The following is a 21,085-nucleotide window of genomic DNA, read 5'->3' as shown; positions in this document are numbered from 1 at the left end:
GTGCTCACATTCCTAGAGCTGGGACTAGAGCACGCGCGATACCTGCAAACCGGCTGCGGCCGCGCCAAACATCGAATCAGCGATCCGCCATCCTACCTCACCCGGCCAGGCTCGCTCGCAGCAGTTTCCTGTACGCGCTCACCGCCCGCTCCACGGCCACATCCTCAGGCGTTGCGCGGCGCAGGTACTGATACTGCGTGATCTATTGACCTTTGGCAGTGGCGACCAGCACCCACACCGCGGCCCTAGCACGTAAAACACACCGCAATTCTGCAGGACACTACGATCGTACTTGGCCTCGCTCTGTGTGCCGGCGCCGGCAACTCGTTTCCACCTGCACCACTCGAGCTAGTTCTGTCGTACTGCAGCACCAGGGGTGTTGTTGACGTGGTGGCCAGCGAATCATTGACAGCTCATCCGACCCGGAACGGTTACGCACCTCCATTAAAGATGTCGCAGTCCCCAAGGGATCACACTGAGGCCGAAGCCGCCGACACTCAGTCGCCCGCGGAAAATGACCAGACCGCCGACCAGCCAAACAGCAACGGGAACGGCAACGGCAACGACGAAGAGACTATGACTGCTCTTCGTCCCGAAGATGTCGGATACGACTTCGAGGTCAAGGAGCAGGACCGATGGTTGCCCATTGCCAATGGTGAGTATCGCTTTGATGAAATCTCCTGTACTGCATATGCCTCGCCTCGTTACACGCCTTGCATCGCACCACGCACCGTGCTATCCTTGTCCTCTCCGTCTCTGGTGCTACACGAGGAACAGGACTTTGGGATTCTTTGACACCTGCAAACCTCGACGAAATGTCGTGACTGGCGTCGCTTCCTATCCACACATATATCGCTGCATCGCGCATCTGGTCTGCAAGTCCGTCGAATCAGAGAGCCCTTGGCCAGCCAGAGATCTGCAGCCTCTGTCTCGCCTGCCGCCGACTGGACGATCAGACGAAACAGAACCATGCCTTCGCCATCCCCGCACTCTTCATCTTCGCCGCAAGCACAGAATCGCTCGAGAAATCCCAATCGCAAAAATTTCGATGGCGACGCTAACATACATAACTTTGCTCCAGTCGCGAGAATCATGAAGATGGCGCTTCCCGAAAATGCCAAGATCGCAAAAGAAGCCAAAGAGTGCATGCAAGAGTGCGTGAGCGAGTTCATCTCGTTCATCACCAGCGAAGGTACGTACTGCTCTAGCGCCATCTCACGGCGGCTATTAGTGTTCGGAGCGCGGCTAATAATCATCAACAGCATCAGAGAAGTGTCAACAGGAGAAGCGTAAGACAGTCAATGGCGAGGATATCCTGTTCGCCATGACTTCGCTGGGCTTTGAGAATTATGGCGAGGCGCTAAAGATCTACCTTGCCAGGTACCGGGAGGTGAGTGGTAACATTATGCAATACATCCATTCGCCCAAATATATCTTATTCCCGTATTCATACTGACTCCGGACGAGAACCTGGTTGCTCGCGGTGAGCATCAGAAGCCAGCTGTTGCAGGCGGAAGCAGCGGCAATGTAACGTCGCCCACCTACGGAGACTCAAACCACAATGTCCTGGACAACACCATGGACCCATCGGCAGAGGGCACCAATGCTTTCGATTATGGCGCAGGTGGCCAGCAGTATTAGTTGCCGCCCTTCTCTTGGTGGCCACTGGGATTTGGGCTGTTCACCCGGCTTCCTTTGAAGGGGCCAAAGCACTACGGGGCCCCGCGAGCCTGCGAAATTGTTCCGTTCTGCTAGGAAGTGAACTAAAGCGCTGCTCAGGAAAATGAAGACGCAGAAGAGAAAAGAAGAGCCGACCAACGCGAGCGTAAACTGCGCAAGGCAGCTGATCGTCGAGATTCGAAAGATTAACCGACTCCAAAGATGCTACATCCTGGCGATTTGGTTGTAGCTTGGAAATAACGGACACCAGCTCATAGGCAGACACCAATGGAGAGAGGAGAAAGTACAGCAGATGGCGTTAAAGATGGTATGGAGTTATGGGGTATAGTGGAGCCTGGTCTCAGCACCAGCTGCGCGATCAGACGAGGCAATGCTTTAATGTACATGTTTGACATGTTTTCGGGAACTGGTCAGACCATGGGTGGTCCACTAGAGAGGGCTATGACTGCTCGCGCAGATTAATTGCTGTAACTATACCCAAGGGGCACAATTGTGGATGGGAAGGACAGGAGGAGATGGTAGTAAGATAGGACATTATTAACACGTTTCATATGTCGACAGAATACCATCTGTACGGTGTTCAAGTCTTTTTTGGAATGAAATGAAATGAAATGCAAGATCACGCGGAGACGCGCTTTCCACTCTCCGCACAGACCCCGGTCTCAACGCGTACCGCGATTTCCAATGCCAAAGTTCGCGTCACGTCCGAGATCAAGTTCACCATTTGCCGCCATCGATCACAAGCAATGACTACAGTACGTCAGCATTCACCCAAAGCATCGAATCGTTCAGAATGAATGGACTGAGAAGAAACGGCGTCAGGCCGCTCCTACGTACAGTTGGGGGCAAAGAGCATGCGTCAAGCGATGACCATGCTGACGGCATAGGAGCAGATAAGGAGAACTGTATGCCCTCGAGTGGGAGAATACCAGATACTACCAAGAACAATAAGCGTGTACGACACGACCGAATGACTGCGACACCAGAACAGCCAAAGAAACGAAGTACAGCAGTGGTCATCGAGCTTGATGATAGCCCGGTGAAACAGAAATCGAAGAAGACAGAGGCTGAAAAGACATATCCTAGTCCGGAAAATACAGACATTAGGAGGAGCTCGCAGAACGAGGTGGTCATGTTTGACGATGATGAGCATGTCGGAGCAAGTCCGAAAGGAAGCAGCAGCGATGTTGAGCGAGAGCCGGCTCCATCTGCGCCCAGCGAGGTGAAAGGAGCGTCGGGTTTCAAAATGTCAGGTGTGACTATCGCAAAGCCTGTTGTACAGCGTAAAGAGGAGTCGACGCGGCCGTTTAGGGATCCCAGAGCACAGGACGTACTGCCGGGCAAGAGAAAGATGCTGAGCGACGCCGAACTCGCTGGATACTCTAGTGATGAGGAGCTTATGCGCGACGCTAAGTCACGAAGGAAAATCAACTTGCACACAGGCTATGGAAAGGTGAAGAGACCCACGTTTGGAGCGAGGTCCATTACGGTCCCAAGGTCATCACAACAATCACAGTACGGCAAGGAAGCTATAAGAAAGCAGAAAATTGCCGAAAAGCAGTTCAAGAGGGCAGAGGCCGCAGCTGTGAAGCAGAAAGCACAAAATTCGCCCAAGAAGAAGTTCAAGATGTCTGATGCCTTCGAGTTCGGCTCAACAGCTTCATCACAGGCTACCTCTGCTGTCCAGACGTCATTTACATCGGCAGGCGCAGAGCTTGAGGCGCCAGAGATAGATGAATCACCGTTGACAGAATCATCAGAAGACGAGATCGAAGCAACTGAGATCTGCGAAGGTGTGCCAACCGTCAAATGTGAGCATTGTGGAGAGGCCCTGAAGAGGTCATTGCTGGAAGACTTTCAAGACGAGGTCCTGCGTGGTCGCGAGTTGAATTACAAATGGCAAAGGCGGTTTTGCAGATGGCATCAGCAGCAGAAGGCAGAAGCGCAATGGCGAGAACGAGGGTATCCTGAAATCGACTGGAAACAATTATCGCGGAGGATGCGTGCACACGACTCGTTCCTCAAAGATATCGTGAATGATACGGTGGAATCGCATTACCGGGACGAGTTGAAGAGTAAATCAAAGAAGTCCAGAAAAGACCTAGAACACGTCATCACGGGCCACGAGAGCAGAGGGGGCGCATCAATGGGGTACTATGGACCCAAAGGAGCGAAGTTAATGTATGCCACATCGACTTTGGCTCGAGTATTGAAGCTGACCAGATGCAGAACCGAACACATTATTGGCCGCCTTACAAATGATATACGACAGCGATCGAAAAAGGACAAGCTCGTTTCGACATCTGGTGTTCAAGGAGGCGTATCTGGCTTCGTGCAAGTCGTGCTTGCTCCACATCTTGTCGAGCTTCTCGTGAAAGAGGACATGAAGCTTGCTGGTGACGACTGGGAGAGCCGAGCACGTGAAATTATTGCTGAAAGCACCCATCTCGGTGAGCTCTTGCACCCCGAAGAGGAGGATGACAAAGTTGATGATGTTGACACTGCGCATGTCATTGCGATGGTGGAGGACGACAGTGATTGATCAATTGGCATCTGGATGGCGCCCTGAACCCGTGGCTTTTGTTTGGTATTTAGACATCATGATTGGAGTCCATGTAGACCTACATATGTACAGATCTTGGGACGGAATTTCGCGCTTGCCCCGAGCGGCGCGCTGTCTTCAAGTGCCTCGCTCTATGCCTTTGCCCGCGTTCTCCCAGACTGCGCGTCATCTCGAATCACAGAACCCTGACCACAGTCTTCGTTTTCTCGCGCGCGCATTCTCCGAACCGTTCGCGGCATGCTACAATTCGCGCTGAGACACGCCCTCTCCTGTCTCTCTCTCTCTCTCTCTCTCACAGCAAAAAATCTTGGGTATCTTAAACATTCTTCCCCCATTGAATCCTCCTCCTCATGCATCATCCCTCCAAATCCTCCTTCCGTTTCAAACTCCTCGAATGTCTATCCACCTCAACCTCAATCTCTTTAATCTTCATCTTCTCCAAATCTAATTTCATCTCCTTTCCATCCTCTATGAAACCGAGCGTTAGCGAGGTCCCTTTTTCCCCCTGAGCTTTTTCTCTAAGCTTTTGATGTCACTTCGCTCGCTTACTGAATTTCAAATCCAAAATCACAGGCCGATCGGCTTGTGCTCGCGGGAGAATTTTTACATCGATTGCCATGGTCGAGCGCGCGTTGGCGGGTAGCATTGCGAGGAAATTTCGGGCTGTTTTTCCGGATTTCGCGTTAAATGGGGAGAAAGCTGTGGTTATTGAGGTGAGGTATTTTGTTATCATTTTGAAGCTCAAGCGTGAGGGTGGTGGGTGGTGTGGAAGTGGTACTGTGCTATGCTATGGTCTGCTGGAGGTCCGTCTGGTCGGGAGAGCCAAGACTCACGTGACCGGGCCGATCTTCGAGACTGTCTTGACTTCAACTCAGCTTTGATGCAGCCACCGACACCACAAACACCACAACACGCTCCGCGCTGGTATTCCGGTCACATTCTCTCCGAGTCAGCAGACTATTTATTACAGTACAGTCATTTCAGCAAGCCACCGGATCGCGTCGCGGTCAAATCAAAATATCCACGAAGCGAGCAAAGTCAAACCTTACAGAGGCAATTCGGGCGAAACGCTTGTGGCGTCCTGACAACGGCCCCTATGATATGCTTAGCCGGGCTTAGCTTCCAGAGACTCCGCCAAACACAGGTGATTTGGGCGTTATGAAGGATCTAGTATGTTTGACCAAGGTAAGAGAGTGCGTTCCGTGCTTCCAACGTACCTGACGATCAGGATTTGATTTGGTTCCTACATATTCTACACTTCGCTCTCTTGATGTTCTCCTGTTCTTTTCTCTCGTCAGCAGTAAACTAACCAAGTCATTCGCTTTCAACGACGACAAAAGTATACATCGCCAGCACATCGGCAGAAATATCCTCACAATCTCTACAACGCTACAAGTAATCGCAAAAATGTACCGCGTCGTTTTCGCTGCTGCCTCGCTGGCTACTCTGGCCATGGCTCGCACTGACTTGGTTGGTTGCACGTCGACCGATGTCTCCTCTCCAGGTAAGTCCATCTCTTGCATCGATCTGTATCGAACGCAACACTGACATGGTTCTCGTAGCTGGTGCTTCCCTCGCGTGGTACGTCCCAGGAACCGGCGAGCTCTGCGACTTCCTCGACTGCGGTGGTGGAGCTGGTGCTCCAAGATACGACGTCCCAGGCTGCCCAATGTACACCGGCACTGCCAGCTACTCCCCATCTTACATGCCAGGCTGGGGCTCGGCAACCGCTGCTCCAGCTGCCGCTTCGTCTGCCTGGGCTGCTCACTCTTCCGGCGCTTGGGGCGACCACAGCTCCACCTGGGCTGAGACCACTGCTATGCCAACCGGCTACTCTCACTCCTCTTCTTGGGCTGAGAGCAGCAGCTCCTGGTCCAGCTCCGAGTCTCCAGAGTCGTCTTGGTCCTCGTCCTCTTCGTCCTGGTCCACCAGCATGGTCGCCCCAGTTCTTACTACCGGCTACTCCACCCCAACCATGAGCTCCAACGGTACCATGGCCAGCGCAACCCCAAGCGCTCCACTCCAGCAGGTCGGCAGCGCTGGTAACACCCGCGTCTGGTTCGGAGGTGCTGCCATCGCTGTCTTCGCCGCTGCTGTCGTCGCCCTCTAAACATTTCCAGGCTGAGGACATGGGAGAATATCTTTATCATCGGAGACTGTTTGCATGATTAGGAACACGGCACATTGACATGAATGAATGAAGTATGCTCTTCGTTACAGCATTCCACGCGTGAAATGTATGTAATAATGATCATGGATGGTATTGATAAGAGCCTCGTCTACTTCTCAACCATTTCTGCTGCGTCCATTTCACATGGTTGTGGAGTGATCGCGTCTCAGATTCCTAAATGTCATGCTTCGGCTCGGTTGGTACCCTGAGAGCTTTGAATCGACGTTGGGTAGGAGTCGAATGTATGGACGATGGTGAACTTATATCATTCTTCACGCCTGATAATGGCCACTATATCCCCAACTGGCAACTTCGAAATCATATTACATAAATATAGCGGCAACCCTACCAACGAAACGTCAAAACTTTACCAATCCCCCACACTCGAACAGAACTCCCAATCGAGGCATTCTTGCAGAATGACGTCTATCACGTCGTTCCCAACAATGCCTCTTGGGACTCGCCTTACCACTGAGCCACAGCGGGTTTACAGGCAACTAACTGTTCGAGCATGGATGATTGGTGGAAGACGGAAGTAGTGAGACTTTAATATATAAGGTCGGGAAGATCCGTGTTGGAGGTAGTGAAGTTGGCGAGGATTTATGTGATTAGTCGCTTGAGATGTGATTTGGGACTCGGTTGTAGAGTGTGCGCGAAGCTGCTAATCTCACACGTGTCTAAGTCTGGATTAATTGGGCCTGTGAGTGGTGGTAGGTAAGGTCGGGGACCTTTTGATATAGTATATCACTTGAGATGTGATTTTGGACTCGGCTGTAGGTTTGGAGCGCAGCTAGTGATTTCGCACGTGTCTAAGCCTGGAATCATTAGGCCTGCGAGTAGTAGGAAGTGAGGTTGGCGAGTTTTGATGTGGTGTATCACTTCGTCAGCAATACAGTCGACTCTGCCTGTAAATGGCCGACTCAGGTGCCTGGGTTAGGAGCAAGATCAGCTGTGGGATCTCATTTGTCGAAGTGTTGATTGTTAAGAGGAGTAAATAGATAATGAGCGTCGTGAGTTCACATTTTATCAAGATCTGCCTTTGTCCATTCGGGGTACTTCAAATCCCACCTAGGTATGCTCATCATATTCCTGTCGTGCGTCAGCAACACTTCAAGACTTGTTACTTGTCGTTACGATCACATACCTATCCTTGATATATTCCTCAACTGGCAAAGACTCGTACTGCGAGCGATTGCCAATATAAACGCCGCTGCTTTGGATCAGGCGTGCGTACTGCATCACTTGTGCTACAAACCGATTTCGATCGATCTTGCCATCCAGCCAATCGACCAAACTCATGACATCGTAAGCAGCTTGAGAGGTGGAGGCAACGGTGTGCGGCCGGAAGCCAGCGAGAGCATCGCCTATCAGACACACTTTATCGCCCATGTGCAGTGGCTTCGGCGAGATGACATCTGTAATGCATTGCACAAAAGGGTTCTTGGTCTTGTGGGCCATTTCAGCCATTTGTGGCGGAAGTTTTTCGTCAGCACGGCTTTTGATCATCTCCCAAGCATCCCATGCGATTTTCCCAGGTGGTATTGTGATATGTCTGCGTCTCCCATCTTTGTCGGTCATGAGCTTCTCGATTTCGGGTTCGCCTTCGGGGAAGTTGGTGTACCAGACGAAGTTCAGAAGACGCTTGCCCGGCTCCGTGCTACCGTTCTCTCCCGCAATGGTGTACGTCAGATTCTGTATTCCCGGACAATGGTAAAAGCAGAATCTTTCCCGAAACACGTCTAAGGCCTCTTGTGTGGCTTCGCTTTCCGGGACGGTTCCTCTGATGACCACATAACCAGCATACTTCCGTTCGACCTCCGGACACAACATCTTGCGTATCGTCGAGCTTGGTCCGTCTGCAGCGATTAGGAAGTTCGTGGTCAATTCATCTTCAACCTCAGACCCGTCCTCTTCTTGCTTTGTAAACTTGACTCTGACCACACCGCCTTCATCTACCACATCGGTCACAGTACAAGCGCATAGGTAATTGGTGTCCCCGTCAGTAGTTCGCGCTTCCGGGAGTTTGCCTCCTTCGAGATAAGCAGAGTCGACACGATCATAATTCGCACGCAAGAGATAATAGGTCAAATCCCACGAAGTCATATTTTGGCGATTGGCCTCCTCATGGATAACATGTCCTTTTTGATTCAGGTACAGTCGTTTGAAACTGGGTACAGCGACGGGTCTGCCGGTGCGGTCATATCTCCTGAAGAACTCGATGGTGTCGCCGCCAGCTACAATTCCGGCGCCTTGATTTTCGAGCAAGAATGTGGGCGTGCGTTCGAGAATGGTTGCTGTGAGGTGGCATGAGTATATATTTCAGGAGGGGAGGATGTATGCGCTCACTGTTGTAGCCATGGCTCTTGAGTGCAACGCCAGCGAAAAGGCCGCCAAGAGAACCTCCTACCTGGGGACCTTTAGCATGTGAAGGATGGTGCACAGACACTTGTAGTACCCACGATTACGATATCCGGCTTCGTGCCATCGTGTAGGTCGTTTGGCGTGCCGTTCGCCACTGTCATCGTTGGCCGTGGCCACGGGACTCTGTCCTATTGTATTACTGAGTGAGTAGTAAATGCACCAGGTGAAGACATGCTGTATGATTTCCAAGTTGATGTTGTCACACGTCATTGGACTTGCCCCACCTGGTTTGCCGGACGGAAGTGAAGAATGTTATCAAACCTTATGTTTCTGGCGTGAACCCCATCGCCCGGAGACTCCCGCTTTCCACTTCGGAGACCGACCAGACCGTCGCTCAAGTTTCAACTACAACGCGGCTGCGTCCATCGCCACAGCGAGCGACATGGCGGAATCGAGCCCGGAAATGCTGAAACGGAGTGCCATGGCCCATCGGAAGACACTCTCTGCCTGGACTGCTTCCGATAATCCATCCCCATGGGACACAGACCGACTTTGCGGACATCTCTCGGGCTCCAAACAGCCGCGTTTGCCGTTGACAAGTAGTGAGCGAGGCGAGTCTTGCCAGCGACAGGAAGCCGATGAGGAGAAGGTGTATGACGAAGCTTCAGGAAGGGAGCTCACATGTCCGTGACGCATGCCTGCAGGAGATGTTTCGTTCTGCGATGATTTGGTGCTCGAGCCACCACCACCATTGCACCACCTCGCACGCCAATGGCGGAGACAAGCTTCGACCAATTGTGAGCCCAGAACGAGAACAGCAGAATACTCAAAGAGCTTGGGTGAGGTCATGGCAGGTCCCGCATTCTGAGGGAATCTCTTTCACGGCAGAATGCGTACGCAACATCGCGTTCTGGCAGCAGATCGCAGTTGAGCAGCCTAACAACAGCGCTGTCCATGATTGCCGTTCGTCCAAGGCACTGGCCTGCGGTTGCACGTGAACGCTACAGGCACAGATAAGCTCTTCCTAGTCTCTCGCCGCAAAATGCAAAACTGGGGAAATCGAAGATGACTACGACGGAGAGAGGCACGCGGAACCATCCGTCCGATCGTACTGCTTTTGCCGGCTTGATCGCGAAGCAGTAACCACTTCCGACCCTTCTAGTTCTAATCGCTAAGCTAGTTAGTGATAGCACGTCTACACGCCCTTGCTGCCTTCTGCAACAAGACGCCATTGATGTCCGCACTTCCCTCAAGCACCAAATCGCAGTCCGGTCGTGATTGATCATCTCCCCTCTAGCACTTCCTTGCGGACATGAACGAATTCTCTGCCATGAGGAACTTCGGTTCAGACTGCATGTACGATCTGGGTGGCGCGAAGACGCCGACCGCAGCACCTCAGCACCTCACTCTCTCACCACACATGTTGTTCGTGCAGAATCCGACCGATTTCACATTTTCCCAACAATCCATCGATTTCAAGCCTGCCTCGAGACCAGGCGCGTCAAGCATTGCAGCCGAATCATCACAATCGAGGCGACGCAAGAGTGTGTCCTCCGCCTCTTCTGCTCCTAAGAGGCGGAAAAGCGAATCTCCTGCCTCTTCTCCAGGCGGAAGTGTCGGTACTCCAGAGCCTTCGATTGGCGACCAGATCTCTCAGATGAGCGCAGCACCTTTCGCAAGCGGCTTCGAAGACATTTTCTCGACGCCATTCGGCTTGGAAACTGTTGTGGAGGATGGTTGTGGGGAATGTCTGGCTTGCGGATATCGATACTTGTCAGTCGAACAATTGGCAGACCACCAGAGGTTACATCATGGACTGGCAGAAGTCATCTTATGATTCTTGGTACTCCCCGGCTATATCACCCACAACCGAGGATTCTTTCGGCTACGGAAGGCGCTCGAAGCACATACAGAATACCTGTATAGACGACCAAAAGCAATACTTGTTGCACAAGGCTTACTTTCGCGTGGCTATCCAGAGTGGCTGATTATACTTCTGGAACTCATTCCGCGAAACGATGAAACGAACGAAGGATACGAACTGAGCCTCGAACACCATTATCTCGGCATCGCTACCCAAGGTCAAGTGCTACTACGCAATTGAGAGGAGCTTTGCATAGCCTGAATTCGAAGAGCCTCATACACGAGCTTTAGACCTTTCATCATTTGACGCGAAGGTCGATCACCTGTACTCCTAAACCTATTATATCAAGACGTCACAATCAACTACAACTATACGCGCGCAGCATGCATCGAATCCACCCAGACTTGCATTCACGCTTGGTACCTCGGCCCACGACGTGTAGATCGCTCAAGCACGACACAGCGGGTAGAATAAATGGAGCACGGAATTTATACTGCTTTCGGAAGATACTTTACCTTCGCCAATGATCAACACCCGCCTCCGCAATGTCTAAACATGGCCGCATGAATCTCAAGTCTAATTGATAGACTAACCTGGTCTTATGAATCGATCCTTCCCAGATTTGTCACTCGACACCAACCGTCGGCGGCACAGAGTTCCTGAACTAACTGCTTATACCTTTTCGCGTTCCCGTTTATAGAACGTTACAGTACGAGCACTTTGTCGTACAGGATACCACTCCACCCGAGAGCTATTGTTGTCATCAGTGATTCTGCCTTACAATAATCAAGCATGCCCCGAGCACCATCTCTACCATTGAACCACTACTTCCTCACCTACTCAAACGTGAAGATGATCAGACTCTCTCTACTGGCACTGCTGGCGACTTCAGCCTTGGCCGCCCCTCTCGATGAACGTCAATCCGGTCCATCAGTCACCATCAGGAATGGCACGGTCGTTGGTAGTACTGCAAGTGGCATCGACAGCTTCAAGGGCATTCCCTTTGCACAACCTCCCGTTGGCAACCTTCGATTGAGATCACCGCGTCCCCTCGCTTCTGGCTTTGGCACAATCACTTCGGACCCAAGTCCACGAGCATGTCCTCAGTTCTCCACACAAGTCAACACAGGCAATCTTCCGCAAGATGCTTTGGCAAAGCTTATGAATACTCCGCTTTTTCAGGAGATTAACAATGCTGGCGAAGACTGCTTGACGTATGTATGTTTGAGAAGAGCGCTCGTGCCATGATGCTGACGTGTAACAGTCTGAACGTGCAACGACCATCTACTGCGACTTCATCGTCCAAACTGCCTGTGCTTTTCTGGATCTATGGCGGTGGATTCGAATCCGGGAGTACCGGCATGTATGATGGTGGCAGCATTATCCGCAAGTCTGTATCTCTCGGCAAGCCTATCATGTTTGTCGAAGTGAACTACAGAGTAGGTGGATTCGGGTTCCTTGGAGGCAAGGATCTTGCTGGCGAAGGCAACACCAACTTGGGCCTGCGTGACCAACGTCTTGGCCTTCAATGGGTCCAGGACAATATCGCTGCTTTCGGAGGTGACCCAACCAAGGTGACGATTTGGGGAGAGTCGGCGGGAGCGATTAGTGTCTTTGATCACACCGTGATCAACGGCGGCGACAACACCTACCATGGCCAAGCCCTCTTCCGCGGTGCGATCATGAATTCGGGCTCTGAAATCCCTGCGACAAGTGTCACCGATCTGAAGAGCCAAAAGGTCTACGACACAGTCGTCGCAGCAGCAGGCTGCAGCTCAGCATCCAGCCAACTCGCTTGCCTTCGCGCCCTCTCCTACGAGAAATTCTTGAACGCCGCCTCCTCAGTCCCAAGCATCTCCTCCTACCAATCCCTCGACATCGCCTACCTGCCACGTCCAGACCCAGGCAACTCCTTCTTCTCCGAATCCCCCGAAGTCAGCATCAACGCCGGCCGCTTCACCAAAGTCCCCATCATCATCGGCGACCAAGAGGACGAAGGCACCGCCTTCTCCCTCGTCCAATCCAACGTCACCACCGACGACCAACTCGCCCAATACCTCGCTGACTACTTCCCTACCAACCCCAACGCCCTCGCAAACGTCCGAGCCCTCCTCGCAAACTACCCCAACCAACCCCTCGAAGGTCAACCCGCCGGCTCCCCCTTCCGCACAGCAGGCCTCAACAACATCTACCCCCAATTCAAGCGTCTCGCCGCTGTCCTTGGAGACATCACTTTCACCCTCACCCGCCGCGTATACCTCCACACCGTTCAACCCAAAGGTGTCAAAACCTGGTCCTACCTCTCTTCGTATTTTCATGGTACCCCCGTCCTCGGAACTTTCCATGCTTCGGACCTTTTGTTCAGTTTCGCTCTGATGGGAGATGCGGATGCGAATCCCATCACCAACACGATTCAGACGTATTATGTTTCTTTCGTGAATGATTTGGATCCGAATTCTTTGGGGAGTGGAAGTGGAAGACAGATCAATTGGCCGAATTGGACTCCCAATAGTGCGCAATTGTTGAATTTTCAGAGTTTGGCGAATCAGATTATTTCGGATGATTTTAGGAATGCTGCGTATCAGTATTTGTTGAGTGCGCAGACGCAGTTTCGGATTAAGAGGTGAAGGGGCTTGAAAAAGTTGGGGCTTCATGCTGTCGGATTTTGAAGGGGTATATATCTTTCTTCTGTTCGCGGGTATCATCGAAACCTCAGACTTTCTTCCCTTGTGCTATGAGGTCGCTTACTTTCGGAGGTAGGACCAGGGCACTCCGATCATTCCTCTTGAAGAAGTCGACGAGAAGGCTCGCGGTCTTTTCTGGCACGTCTTCCTGCACGAAGTGTCCTGCCTCGGGGATGACAGTGAGTTGGAACTTGCCCTGCATGTGTCCAATCATCAAGTCCTTGTCGAGCCGGTCCGTGCCCGCAAGTATGAGCATCTTTGCTCCGCGGCCAGTGAGGAATTTCCGACTCAGGCCCTTGAACCATTCTTCCCACCATGGACTCGTGGCGGAGAGGTTCGTGCGCCAGATGAGCGTGCCGTTGCCGTTGCCGCTCGGCGACGGCACGAGAAGGGACGGCACGGACGCTTCGGCGGAACGCTGATCTCGGATGGTGCGAGAGCGGAGATGCCATGTGATCGCGTCTTCGACATGATTGAACATGCTGGGACGAGACGCGAGATACGTTCTCATATGCGACAATGCTTCGATGGCCGAGCCTTCCACCACATCGATCACGCAATAGCCGATCAGATTGCTGCCGAACGCGTGGTGCTGTGTTGCTGCGATTGTGGTCAGGACTGCGCCGCCGAGACTGTGGCCGACGAGGACACACGGAGGGAGTGGGGACCATCCTTGCGCCGCAGCGGTCAGAGCAATCATGGACACTGCATCGGCGACGAGAGTGTCGAGAGAAGAGTCGCGGATTTCCTCGCCGGTGGAGGCCGATGTGACGGTCGAGCCATGGCCGCGTGCTTCGAGAGACAAAACTCCAGCCGAAGGCAGTCGCTGCCGGACGTGCTGCGCAAAAAGGGCGAAGGAGAGGCCGGATGCACCTGCGCCGTGGTGACAGACGAAGAGAGGTCCTTTCTGGCCGTCCGGGGGCGGGGTCAGGTAGACGTGATATGTCGCATGCTGCGATTCTGTGTTCTGCTCGAGGAAAAGTTCTTGGTCGAAGGAATGCGTCCAATGTGTTGCAGGCGCAGCTTGCTCGCGTGATGAGGGCCGCACAGTAGCCGCGCTGGCCGCAGATGAAGCTGAAGAGTCGGATGAGCTGTCGTCGATGATGCCTGGTGGTGATGTGCCGGTTGGACTGGGTCTAGGCCTGGCAGGGCGTTGAAGTGGTTTTGGTTCGAAGAGGTCCGACATGCTGTAGCCTGTACGCGCTCGCACAAGAGCTGAGCTTGGCATTCGAATGTCTATCTCCACAACATGACAACTCAACAAAAGTTGGGGCCCCTTTAGGCTTAGTGCGGCTCAAAACGACCGAAAAGCCGACTCTGATTAGTCGGCGGCGAGGAACTTTAAAATTTCTCGATTCTCGCGCGGTCCGGAAGGTATAGGAGTCGTAGGATCGACTATAACGCTCCGGCGCCGCGATAGCAGTGTTTCCGAGGCTATCTCCGTCGTTTACGCCTAATCCGGCGGCGTTTTTTGCTCGAGGCGGTATCGTTTACGCCTAATCCGGCGGCATTTGCTCGGAGCGGTAGGCTCGAAAGGCTTATCCTACGCGTTCCGGATAGTACTACTCGCTATAGGCGTTTTATAAGGTACTTATAGTAGGCGTTAGACAAGGTACTCGCTATAAACAGTTCGAATCCTATTTAACTATAGGCGTTTTAGATAGTATTTGCTATAAGCGTTTTAGATAGGACTACTCGCTATAGCTATTTCGGACAGTTACCGCTATAAGCGTTTCGAATATTACTACTCGCTATAAGCGTTTTTAGTAGTATTTACTACAAGCGTTTCGGATTAGACTTACTATAAGTATTCTAAATAGGACTTACTATAGGTATTTTAGATAGTACTACTTGCTATAAGCGTTCTTAATAGTACTTACTATTTGCGTTCCGAATTAGACTTACTATACGCGTTCCGGATAAGACTTAGTATAAGCGTTTCGGATTAGAATTGCTATATAGCGCGTTCTAAATGAAACTTAGTATAGGCGTTATAGATAGTAGTACTAACTATTAGCGCTCCGGATTAGAGTTATTAGACTTGCTGTACGCGTTCTGAATAGTACTTAGTATTATAAGCGTTCTGAATTAGACCTATTATAGGCGTTATAGATAATAGTTAGCTTATCCTACGCGTTCCGGATAGTACTACTTGCTATAGATGTTCTATAGAGTACTCGCTATAGGCGTTATATAGGGTACTTGCTATAGATAGTTCGAATGCTATTTAACTATAGGCGTTTTAGATAGTATTTGCTATAAGCGTTCCGGATAGTACTACTCGCTATAGGCCTTCCGGATAGTGCTTTGTATAAGTATTTAGTTTCGGATTAGACTTAGACTTACTTTATACATTCCGGACAAGACTTTCTGTAGGCGTTTCGGATTAGATTATTAGACTTGCTATACGCGTTCTGGTTTATATAGGACGAACTATACTAAGCGTTTAAAATAAGGCTTGTCCTACGCGTTCTAGATAGTACTACTCGCTATAGATATCTTAGATAGTTACCGCTATAGGCGTTTCGAATATTACTACTCGCTATAGGCGTTTTTAGTAGTATTTACTATAAGCGTTTCGGATATAACTTGCTATAAGTATTCTAAATAGTACTTACTATAGGTATTTTAGAAAGTACTACTTACTATAAGCGTTCGTAATAGTACTTACTATTACCGTTCTAAATTAGACCTACTATACGCGTTCCGGATAGTACTTACTCTACGCGTTTCGGATAAGACTTAGTATAGGCGTTTCGGATTAGAATTGCTATATAGCGCGTTCTAAATAGAACTTAGTATAAGCGTTATAGATAGTAGTACTAACTATTAGCGCTCCGGATTAGACTTGCTATACGCGTTCCGAATAGTACTTACTAAGTTACTATTATAAACGTTCTAAATCAGACTTTCTATAGGCGTTATAGATAGTAGTTAGCTTGTCCTACGCGTTCCGGATAGTACTACTCGCTATAGGTATTCTATAGAGTACTCGCTATAGGCGTTTTATAGGGTACTTACGGCCCCTTTAGGCTTACTACGGCTTAAAATAAGCTAAAAGCCGACTCTACTTAGCTATAGCCAAGGAACTTTAAAATTTCTTAGTTTACGAGCGGTTCGGAGATTATAGGAGTCGTAGTATATAGTTCGTAAGCGGTTCGGAGATTGTAGGAGTCGTAGTATATATCGTAAGGCTACGATAGTATTATTTCCGATGCTATATCGGTCGTTTATACCTAATCCGGCGGTATTTGCTCGAGGCGGTATACTCGAAAGGCTTAGCCTACGCGTTTCGGATAGTACTACTCGCTATAGATATTCTATAGAGTACTCGCTATAGGCGTTTTATAAGGTACTCGTAGTAGGCGTTATATAAGGTACTCGCTATAAGTAGTTCGAATACTATTTAGTAACTATAGGCGTTTTAGATAGTCTAAAATATAACAACTTAACAAAAGTTGGGGCCCCTTTAGGCTTAGTGCGGCTTAAAATGGGCTAACCGCGGCCTCTAATTAGTAGACGCAAGGAACGTAAACACCTCTACGATCCGGAAAGGCGTAGACGTCGTAGTATATACCGCGACGAGCTATAACTTCGATAGTAGTCTCGAAAAGGGCGTCTTCGTCGTATGTACCTTATCCGGCGGTGTTTGCTCGCGGCGGTATTGCGCGGAGTCTATATTATAACGCGTTGCCGCCGCGATAGTAGTATTCCGGAAGGGTATATCTAACTTTTAGGCCTAATCCGGCGGTATTTGCTCGCGGCGGTATTACGCGGAGTCTATATTATAACGCGTTACCGCCGCGATAGTAGTATTCCGGAAGGATATATCTAACTTTTAGGCCTAATCCGGCGGTATTTGCTCGCGGCGGTATTGCGCGGTTACGCTATCTCTAATATAATAATAACTTAACAAACCGTAGGTCTACTTTAGGCTTAGTACGGCTTAAAACGATCTAAAAGCCGCCTCTAATTAGCTATATCCGAGGAACGTTAAAACTCCTTAGTTCGCGACCGGTTCGGAGGACATAGTAGTCGTAGTACGTATCGTAAGGCTTCGCCGCTATAATAGTAGTATTTCCGATACTATATATATCTTTTACGCCCGATCCGGTAGTATTTACTCGAGGCTATATAGTCGTTTACGCCTAATCTAGGGATATTTACTCGAGGCGGTATACTCGTAAGGCTAAGCGTATCGGATATAGCTTACTATAAGTGTTCTAAATAGTACTTATTATAGGTATTTTAGATAGTACTACTTACTATAAGCGTTCTTAATAGTACTTACTATTAGCGTTCCGAGTTAGACTTACTATACGCGATCCGGATAAGACTTAGTATAAGCGTTTAGATTAGAATTACTATATAGCGCGTTTTAAATAAAACTTAGTATAAGCGTTATTAGCTAGTAACCGGCCCTACACACCTAGGCTGAGTTTTAAGCCTATATAAGAGGCCTCCTTCTATATTGTAGATAGAGTACTAACCTCGTATAGCACATTGTTTATATTACACTTCTATAATGCCTATATTGTAGGGCTCTAGTTATTAGCCTAAGCAACCGTCTTGTTATCCTATTATGCTAAACATAGCTGCCTATATTGCTATAGGTTATATTACCCTCGGTAGCCTATACTATTACTACTAGTAGTAGTAGTAGTTTTGGTTTCCGTCCTTTATTAGAGCCGAAGGTAGGGCTATCTCTTTATATCTAACAGGTTCGGGTATATTAAAGGTAGTCTCTAGGCACGAATAGCTATAACCGAAGCGAAGGCACGATAAGAGCCTACGATACAAGCGATACCGAAGTATCTTAAGGGGCTATTACGACAAGCAGAGAAACCTCTTAATAAGGGCATCGCTTTAACCCCGAAAAGCTGCAAACCCTTAGGACTGTTATAGCTTAGGGCCTAGTCTATAGCTATAGCTAGCTTCTAAGGACTCGGCTCTAGGTCGAAGACCTATTTAGCACCGCTTACTCGAGATAAGCCCCGCCTAAGGAGGAGATAGACTAATTACCTATCGGCCTTGCTTAGTTTACTAAGACTATTAATTAATAGCAAATACGGCTTGTAGGTCGGATAGCCGGGGAGTCCCCTATTAATCGGGTAGGGCGATCCTAGATTCGTAGCCTCGCTTAGATAGTGCTTAGCCTTCTACTAGAAAAAGAAGGCTACCGCCCCCTGCCTAGCTAAAGGAGATACGAGCTAGTTTCTAGGATCTAGGTATAAATAGAGATTGTAGTCTCTCCCTCCGAGCGGCTTTCGTCTAATACTAAACTAAGCTCCTAGAGGTAGTTAGGCGACCCCTAGGAGGCTAAATCCTAATACTACCCTAGAGGTAATACTAGGAGAAATAGCCTAATATACTATTCTCTCGCGTAGCAATATTATAACAAACCAAACAAACTAAATATACTAAAAACACGTTTATATAGCATTTTATTACGGCTTTATATAGCATTTTAGTTTAACAATTTTACTAACAATCGAATAAGCTCTAGCTCTAGCGAAAACGAGTATTAAGAATTAGCGGAATCCTCTGAATCCGAAACCGCCCCTAATCCTACGAACGAAGAAATCAGGCGGCGACTAGTTAATATAAGCAAGCCTCCTACGCCCTCTACGCTAGAGGCGCTCTACAATATTATTATAAAGATAATAGAGAAGTAAACTGAACTTCTCCGTTAAAACAAGCGTCGCCCGCTAGAGCTAGGGAGCACTACAAACCCGTTATTCGAAGGGTAGAACGCTATAGTATATATAGAGCGTTTTAAGGAAGGCTTAGTTAATTACAAGCTCGATAGAGAATCCGACTAGTATAAGATTCGGTCCTTTACGAGGACTACCTCCTCTAAGCTTTACCGAACTCTTAAAACCCTAGTTAGCTATCTAGAAAAGGACGACAAGTCTAATACTAACTAGGAGACCTTTAAGATAGCCTTTATAAGGGAATATCGGGAGCGCGATAGCTATCGTATTAAAGGCAGTCGTACGTAGCTCGAGTCCCTCTGCTTAGTAAGGCGCACTAAGGATAACGACCTAAAGGGGTATGTCCGCGAGTTTGTCGAGTTAGCGGACGGCATCGAATAGAGTAACCTCGAAAACTCTTAGAGGACGAGGCTACTCCTCTAGGGATTACCGTAGCCTATAGCTTAGCGTATCTTCCGTCGCTATAAGCTTAGCGAGTCCGATCCTAAGAGTTTTAGGAAATATAAAGAGGTCCTAGTATGTATTAAGGCCGACATTAACAGTATAGCCGATACGAGGAAGTTTATCTACGGCGAAGACCGGAATAACCTAGCGTAGGTTAGGAAAGAAGCCTTAGGAAACAAGGGACCTAAGTTCCTTCCTAAATCGCAAAGTAGTCCTAAGACCGTAACTCCTACTATTACTAAGCACTCTTAAGACGTTGCGGACTTAGCTAAATCCCTAGCCTAGCTAAACCTAAATGCGAAAGCATTATAGCGAGTTAGGGAGGTTATTAATGCTACTATACTAGGCGATGTACTACTAGTCTACTAGGTTTTAGATCCTAACTACCCTAAAGCCCCTTTAGTAGATGTCTACGCTATACGGAAGATCTATTCTAACTTAGATAGTAAGTACTAGATGTGTAGCGGGTTCAAATATGTCTAATCGTCCTACCCTATCTAGAAAGAGCTTCTTAAAAGGAAGCTTATTATACAAGTAAATAGCCGATTCTACTATATAGACACCGGCGACAAGATTAATTTCGAATAGGATCGGAGAGCCCCGAAGCTGCCTTAGCTAAAGACCCTTCTAGAAAAGAAGTATAGCGGCAAGATCGAGTTTAAGGACACTAGGAACAGTACCCTCGCCGCTATTACTAAACGAGAAACTTAGAAGGTTAGGGCAAAACAGGTTAAGGAGCGAAGTAGTAACGGGACTACTAAGCCTATTAAAGTCAACTTTGTTTCTTAGGATCCGGACGCAGTTACTAATGTTTACGCGGTTACTAAGAATAGTGTAGATGTCTACGCTGCTATACGGTCTTAGACCTAGTCCTAAAGCAAGGGTAAGAGCCCTTAGAACCCTACTCGCCCTAGTACGGTAGCCCCTACTAGGGTACTAAAGAACAAGGCGGCCGATAAGGCTAAGTAATAGCGAGAGTTAACTGCTAAAACTAAGACTCTCTAGACAGCTATAGACCGCGCTGCCCGATCTAGTACCGCACCTAGTACCGCCCCTAGCACCCTACCTATAGAAAGCCTAGTCGTCCTAGAGACTCTAGAGGTCGATATAGAGGATGTTACTACCGATATTAGTAGTACCCTAGGCCTAGCTAACCTACCTGCCTATAAACGGAAGTTATCCGACCTAAAAAGCTTTCGCTTTAATAGGTATATAAAAAAGTATAGTACTAGCCTAGCTAACTCCTTAGATACAAAGGCAAACGCTCTCTTCTAGGCTTTATAGTTCCTAGACCTTAAGTCTAATGTGTCTATAGGAGAGCTGCTAGCATACGGTTTGCCTACTAACCTATTCTAGAGCCGAATCCCTAACGATACTACCTTTATAAAAGACCTCGCTGCCCTCTAAAGGAAACAGGGACGAGAAGACTATATCGACGTCTCTTCCCTATAGTTCCTTCCTAAATTCTTAGGTACCTAAGAGTTAGCAGAAGGCGAATCGGTAACCTACGAGAACTAAGATACTATCGATAATACTAACGAAGAGGGAGTTAAGGAGATAGGCCGAGGGGATAGTAAAATTCCTGCAGATACCATTGCCGCAATC

At 49.1% G+C, this 21,085-nt stretch overlaps 8 protein-coding genes across 8 annotated transcripts; 5 read left to right on the top strand and 3 right to left on the bottom strand.

Annotated features, from left to right (window-relative positions):
- Positions 1-576: 576 nt before the first annotated feature.
- On the top strand, positions 577-1,456 carry MYCFIDRAFT_33991 (uncharacterized protein; the record flags this gene model as incomplete). Its single annotated transcript, XM_007931410.1, has 3 exons — positions 577-655; positions 1,082-1,192; positions 1,263-1,456. The coding sequence occupies 3 exons, from the start codon at positions 577-579 to the stop codon at positions 1,454-1,456; spliced, it is 384 nt and encodes a 127-aa protein (XP_007929601.1).
- A 1,194-nt stretch (positions 1,457-2,650) lies between these two features.
- On the top strand, positions 2,651-5,006 carry MYCFIDRAFT_216364 (uncharacterized protein; the record flags this gene model as incomplete). The annotated part of the gene is made up of 3 exons (XM_007931788.1): positions 2,651-3,861; positions 3,910-4,711; positions 4,793-5,006. The coding sequence occupies 2 exons, from the start codon at positions 2,651-2,653 to the stop codon at positions 4,220-4,222; spliced, it is 1,524 nt and encodes a 507-aa protein (XP_007929979.1). The 3' UTR covers positions 4,223-4,711; positions 4,793-5,006.
- On the bottom strand, positions 3,519-5,006 carry MYCFIDRAFT_50931 (uncharacterized protein). The gene is made up of 3 exons (XM_007931530.1): positions 4,793-5,006; positions 3,910-4,711; positions 3,519-3,861 (listed from the first exon to the last, which is right to left on the bottom strand). The coding sequence occupies exons 1-2, from the start codon at positions 4,974-4,976 to the stop codon at positions 4,599-4,601; spliced, it is 297 nt and encodes a 98-aa protein (XP_007929721.1). The 5' UTR covers positions 4,977-5,006; the 3' UTR covers positions 3,519-3,861; positions 3,910-4,598.
- Positions 5,007-5,544: 538 nt separating this feature from the next.
- Positions 5,545-6,581, top strand: MYCFIDRAFT_212158 (uncharacterized protein). Its single transcript, XM_007931787.1, has 2 exons — positions 5,545-5,747; positions 5,806-6,581. Exons 1-2 carry the CDS (start codon positions 5,651-5,653, stop codon positions 6,351-6,353), a joined length of 645 nt encoding a protein of 214 aa, XP_007929978.1. The 5' UTR covers positions 5,545-5,650; the 3' UTR covers positions 6,354-6,581.
- An 835-nt stretch (positions 6,582-7,416) lies between these two features.
- Positions 7,417-9,334, bottom strand: MYCFIDRAFT_167089 (uncharacterized protein). Its single transcript, XM_007931786.1, has 5 exons — positions 8,873-9,334; positions 8,760-8,820; positions 8,382-8,707; positions 7,558-8,321; positions 7,417-7,502 (listed from the first exon to the last, which is right to left on the bottom strand). The coding sequence occupies exons 1-5, from the start codon at positions 8,933-8,935 to the stop codon at positions 7,430-7,432; spliced, it is 1,287 nt and encodes a 428-aa protein (XP_007929977.1). The 5' UTR covers positions 8,936-9,334; the 3' UTR covers positions 7,417-7,429.
- On the top strand, positions 8,989-11,191 carry MYCFIDRAFT_177836 (uncharacterized protein; the record flags this gene model as incomplete). Its single annotated transcript, XM_007931785.1, has 12 exons — positions 8,989-8,997; positions 9,025-9,461; positions 9,514-9,768; positions 9,803-9,882; positions 9,912-9,935; positions 10,000-10,040; positions 10,072-10,547; positions 10,576-10,694; positions 10,730-10,860; positions 10,895-10,962; positions 11,041-11,074; positions 11,108-11,191. 12 exons carry the CDS (start codon positions 8,989-8,991, stop codon positions 11,189-11,191), a joined length of 1,758 nt encoding a protein of 585 aa, XP_007929976.1.
- Positions 11,192-11,477: 286 nt separating this feature from the next.
- Positions 11,478-13,370, top strand: MYCFIDRAFT_57762 (uncharacterized protein). Its single transcript, XM_007931559.1, has 2 exons — positions 11,478-11,852; positions 11,903-13,370. The coding sequence occupies exons 1-2, from the start codon at positions 11,491-11,493 to the stop codon at positions 13,263-13,265; spliced, it is 1,725 nt and encodes a 574-aa protein (XP_007929750.1). The 5' UTR covers positions 11,478-11,490; the 3' UTR covers positions 13,266-13,370.
- MYCFIDRAFT_190198 (uncharacterized protein) lies at positions 13,351-14,550 on the bottom strand (the record flags this gene model as incomplete). The annotated part of the gene is made up of 2 exons (XM_007931784.1): positions 13,351-14,396; positions 14,523-14,550. 2 exons carry the CDS (start codon positions 14,548-14,550, stop codon positions 13,351-13,353), a joined length of 1,074 nt encoding a protein of 357 aa, XP_007929975.1.
- Positions 14,551-21,085: the final 6,535 nt, after the last annotated feature.

Source organism: Pseudocercospora fijiensis (assembly GCF_000340215.1).
Source record: "Pseudocercospora fijiensis CIRAD86 unplaced genomic scaffold MYCFIscaffold_8, whole genome shotgun sequence".
Classification (NCBI taxonomy): domain Eukaryota; kingdom Fungi; phylum Ascomycota; class Dothideomycetes; order Mycosphaerellales; family Mycosphaerellaceae; genus Pseudocercospora; species Pseudocercospora fijiensis.
This window is presented reverse-complemented; position numbering and strand designations above follow the sequence as displayed.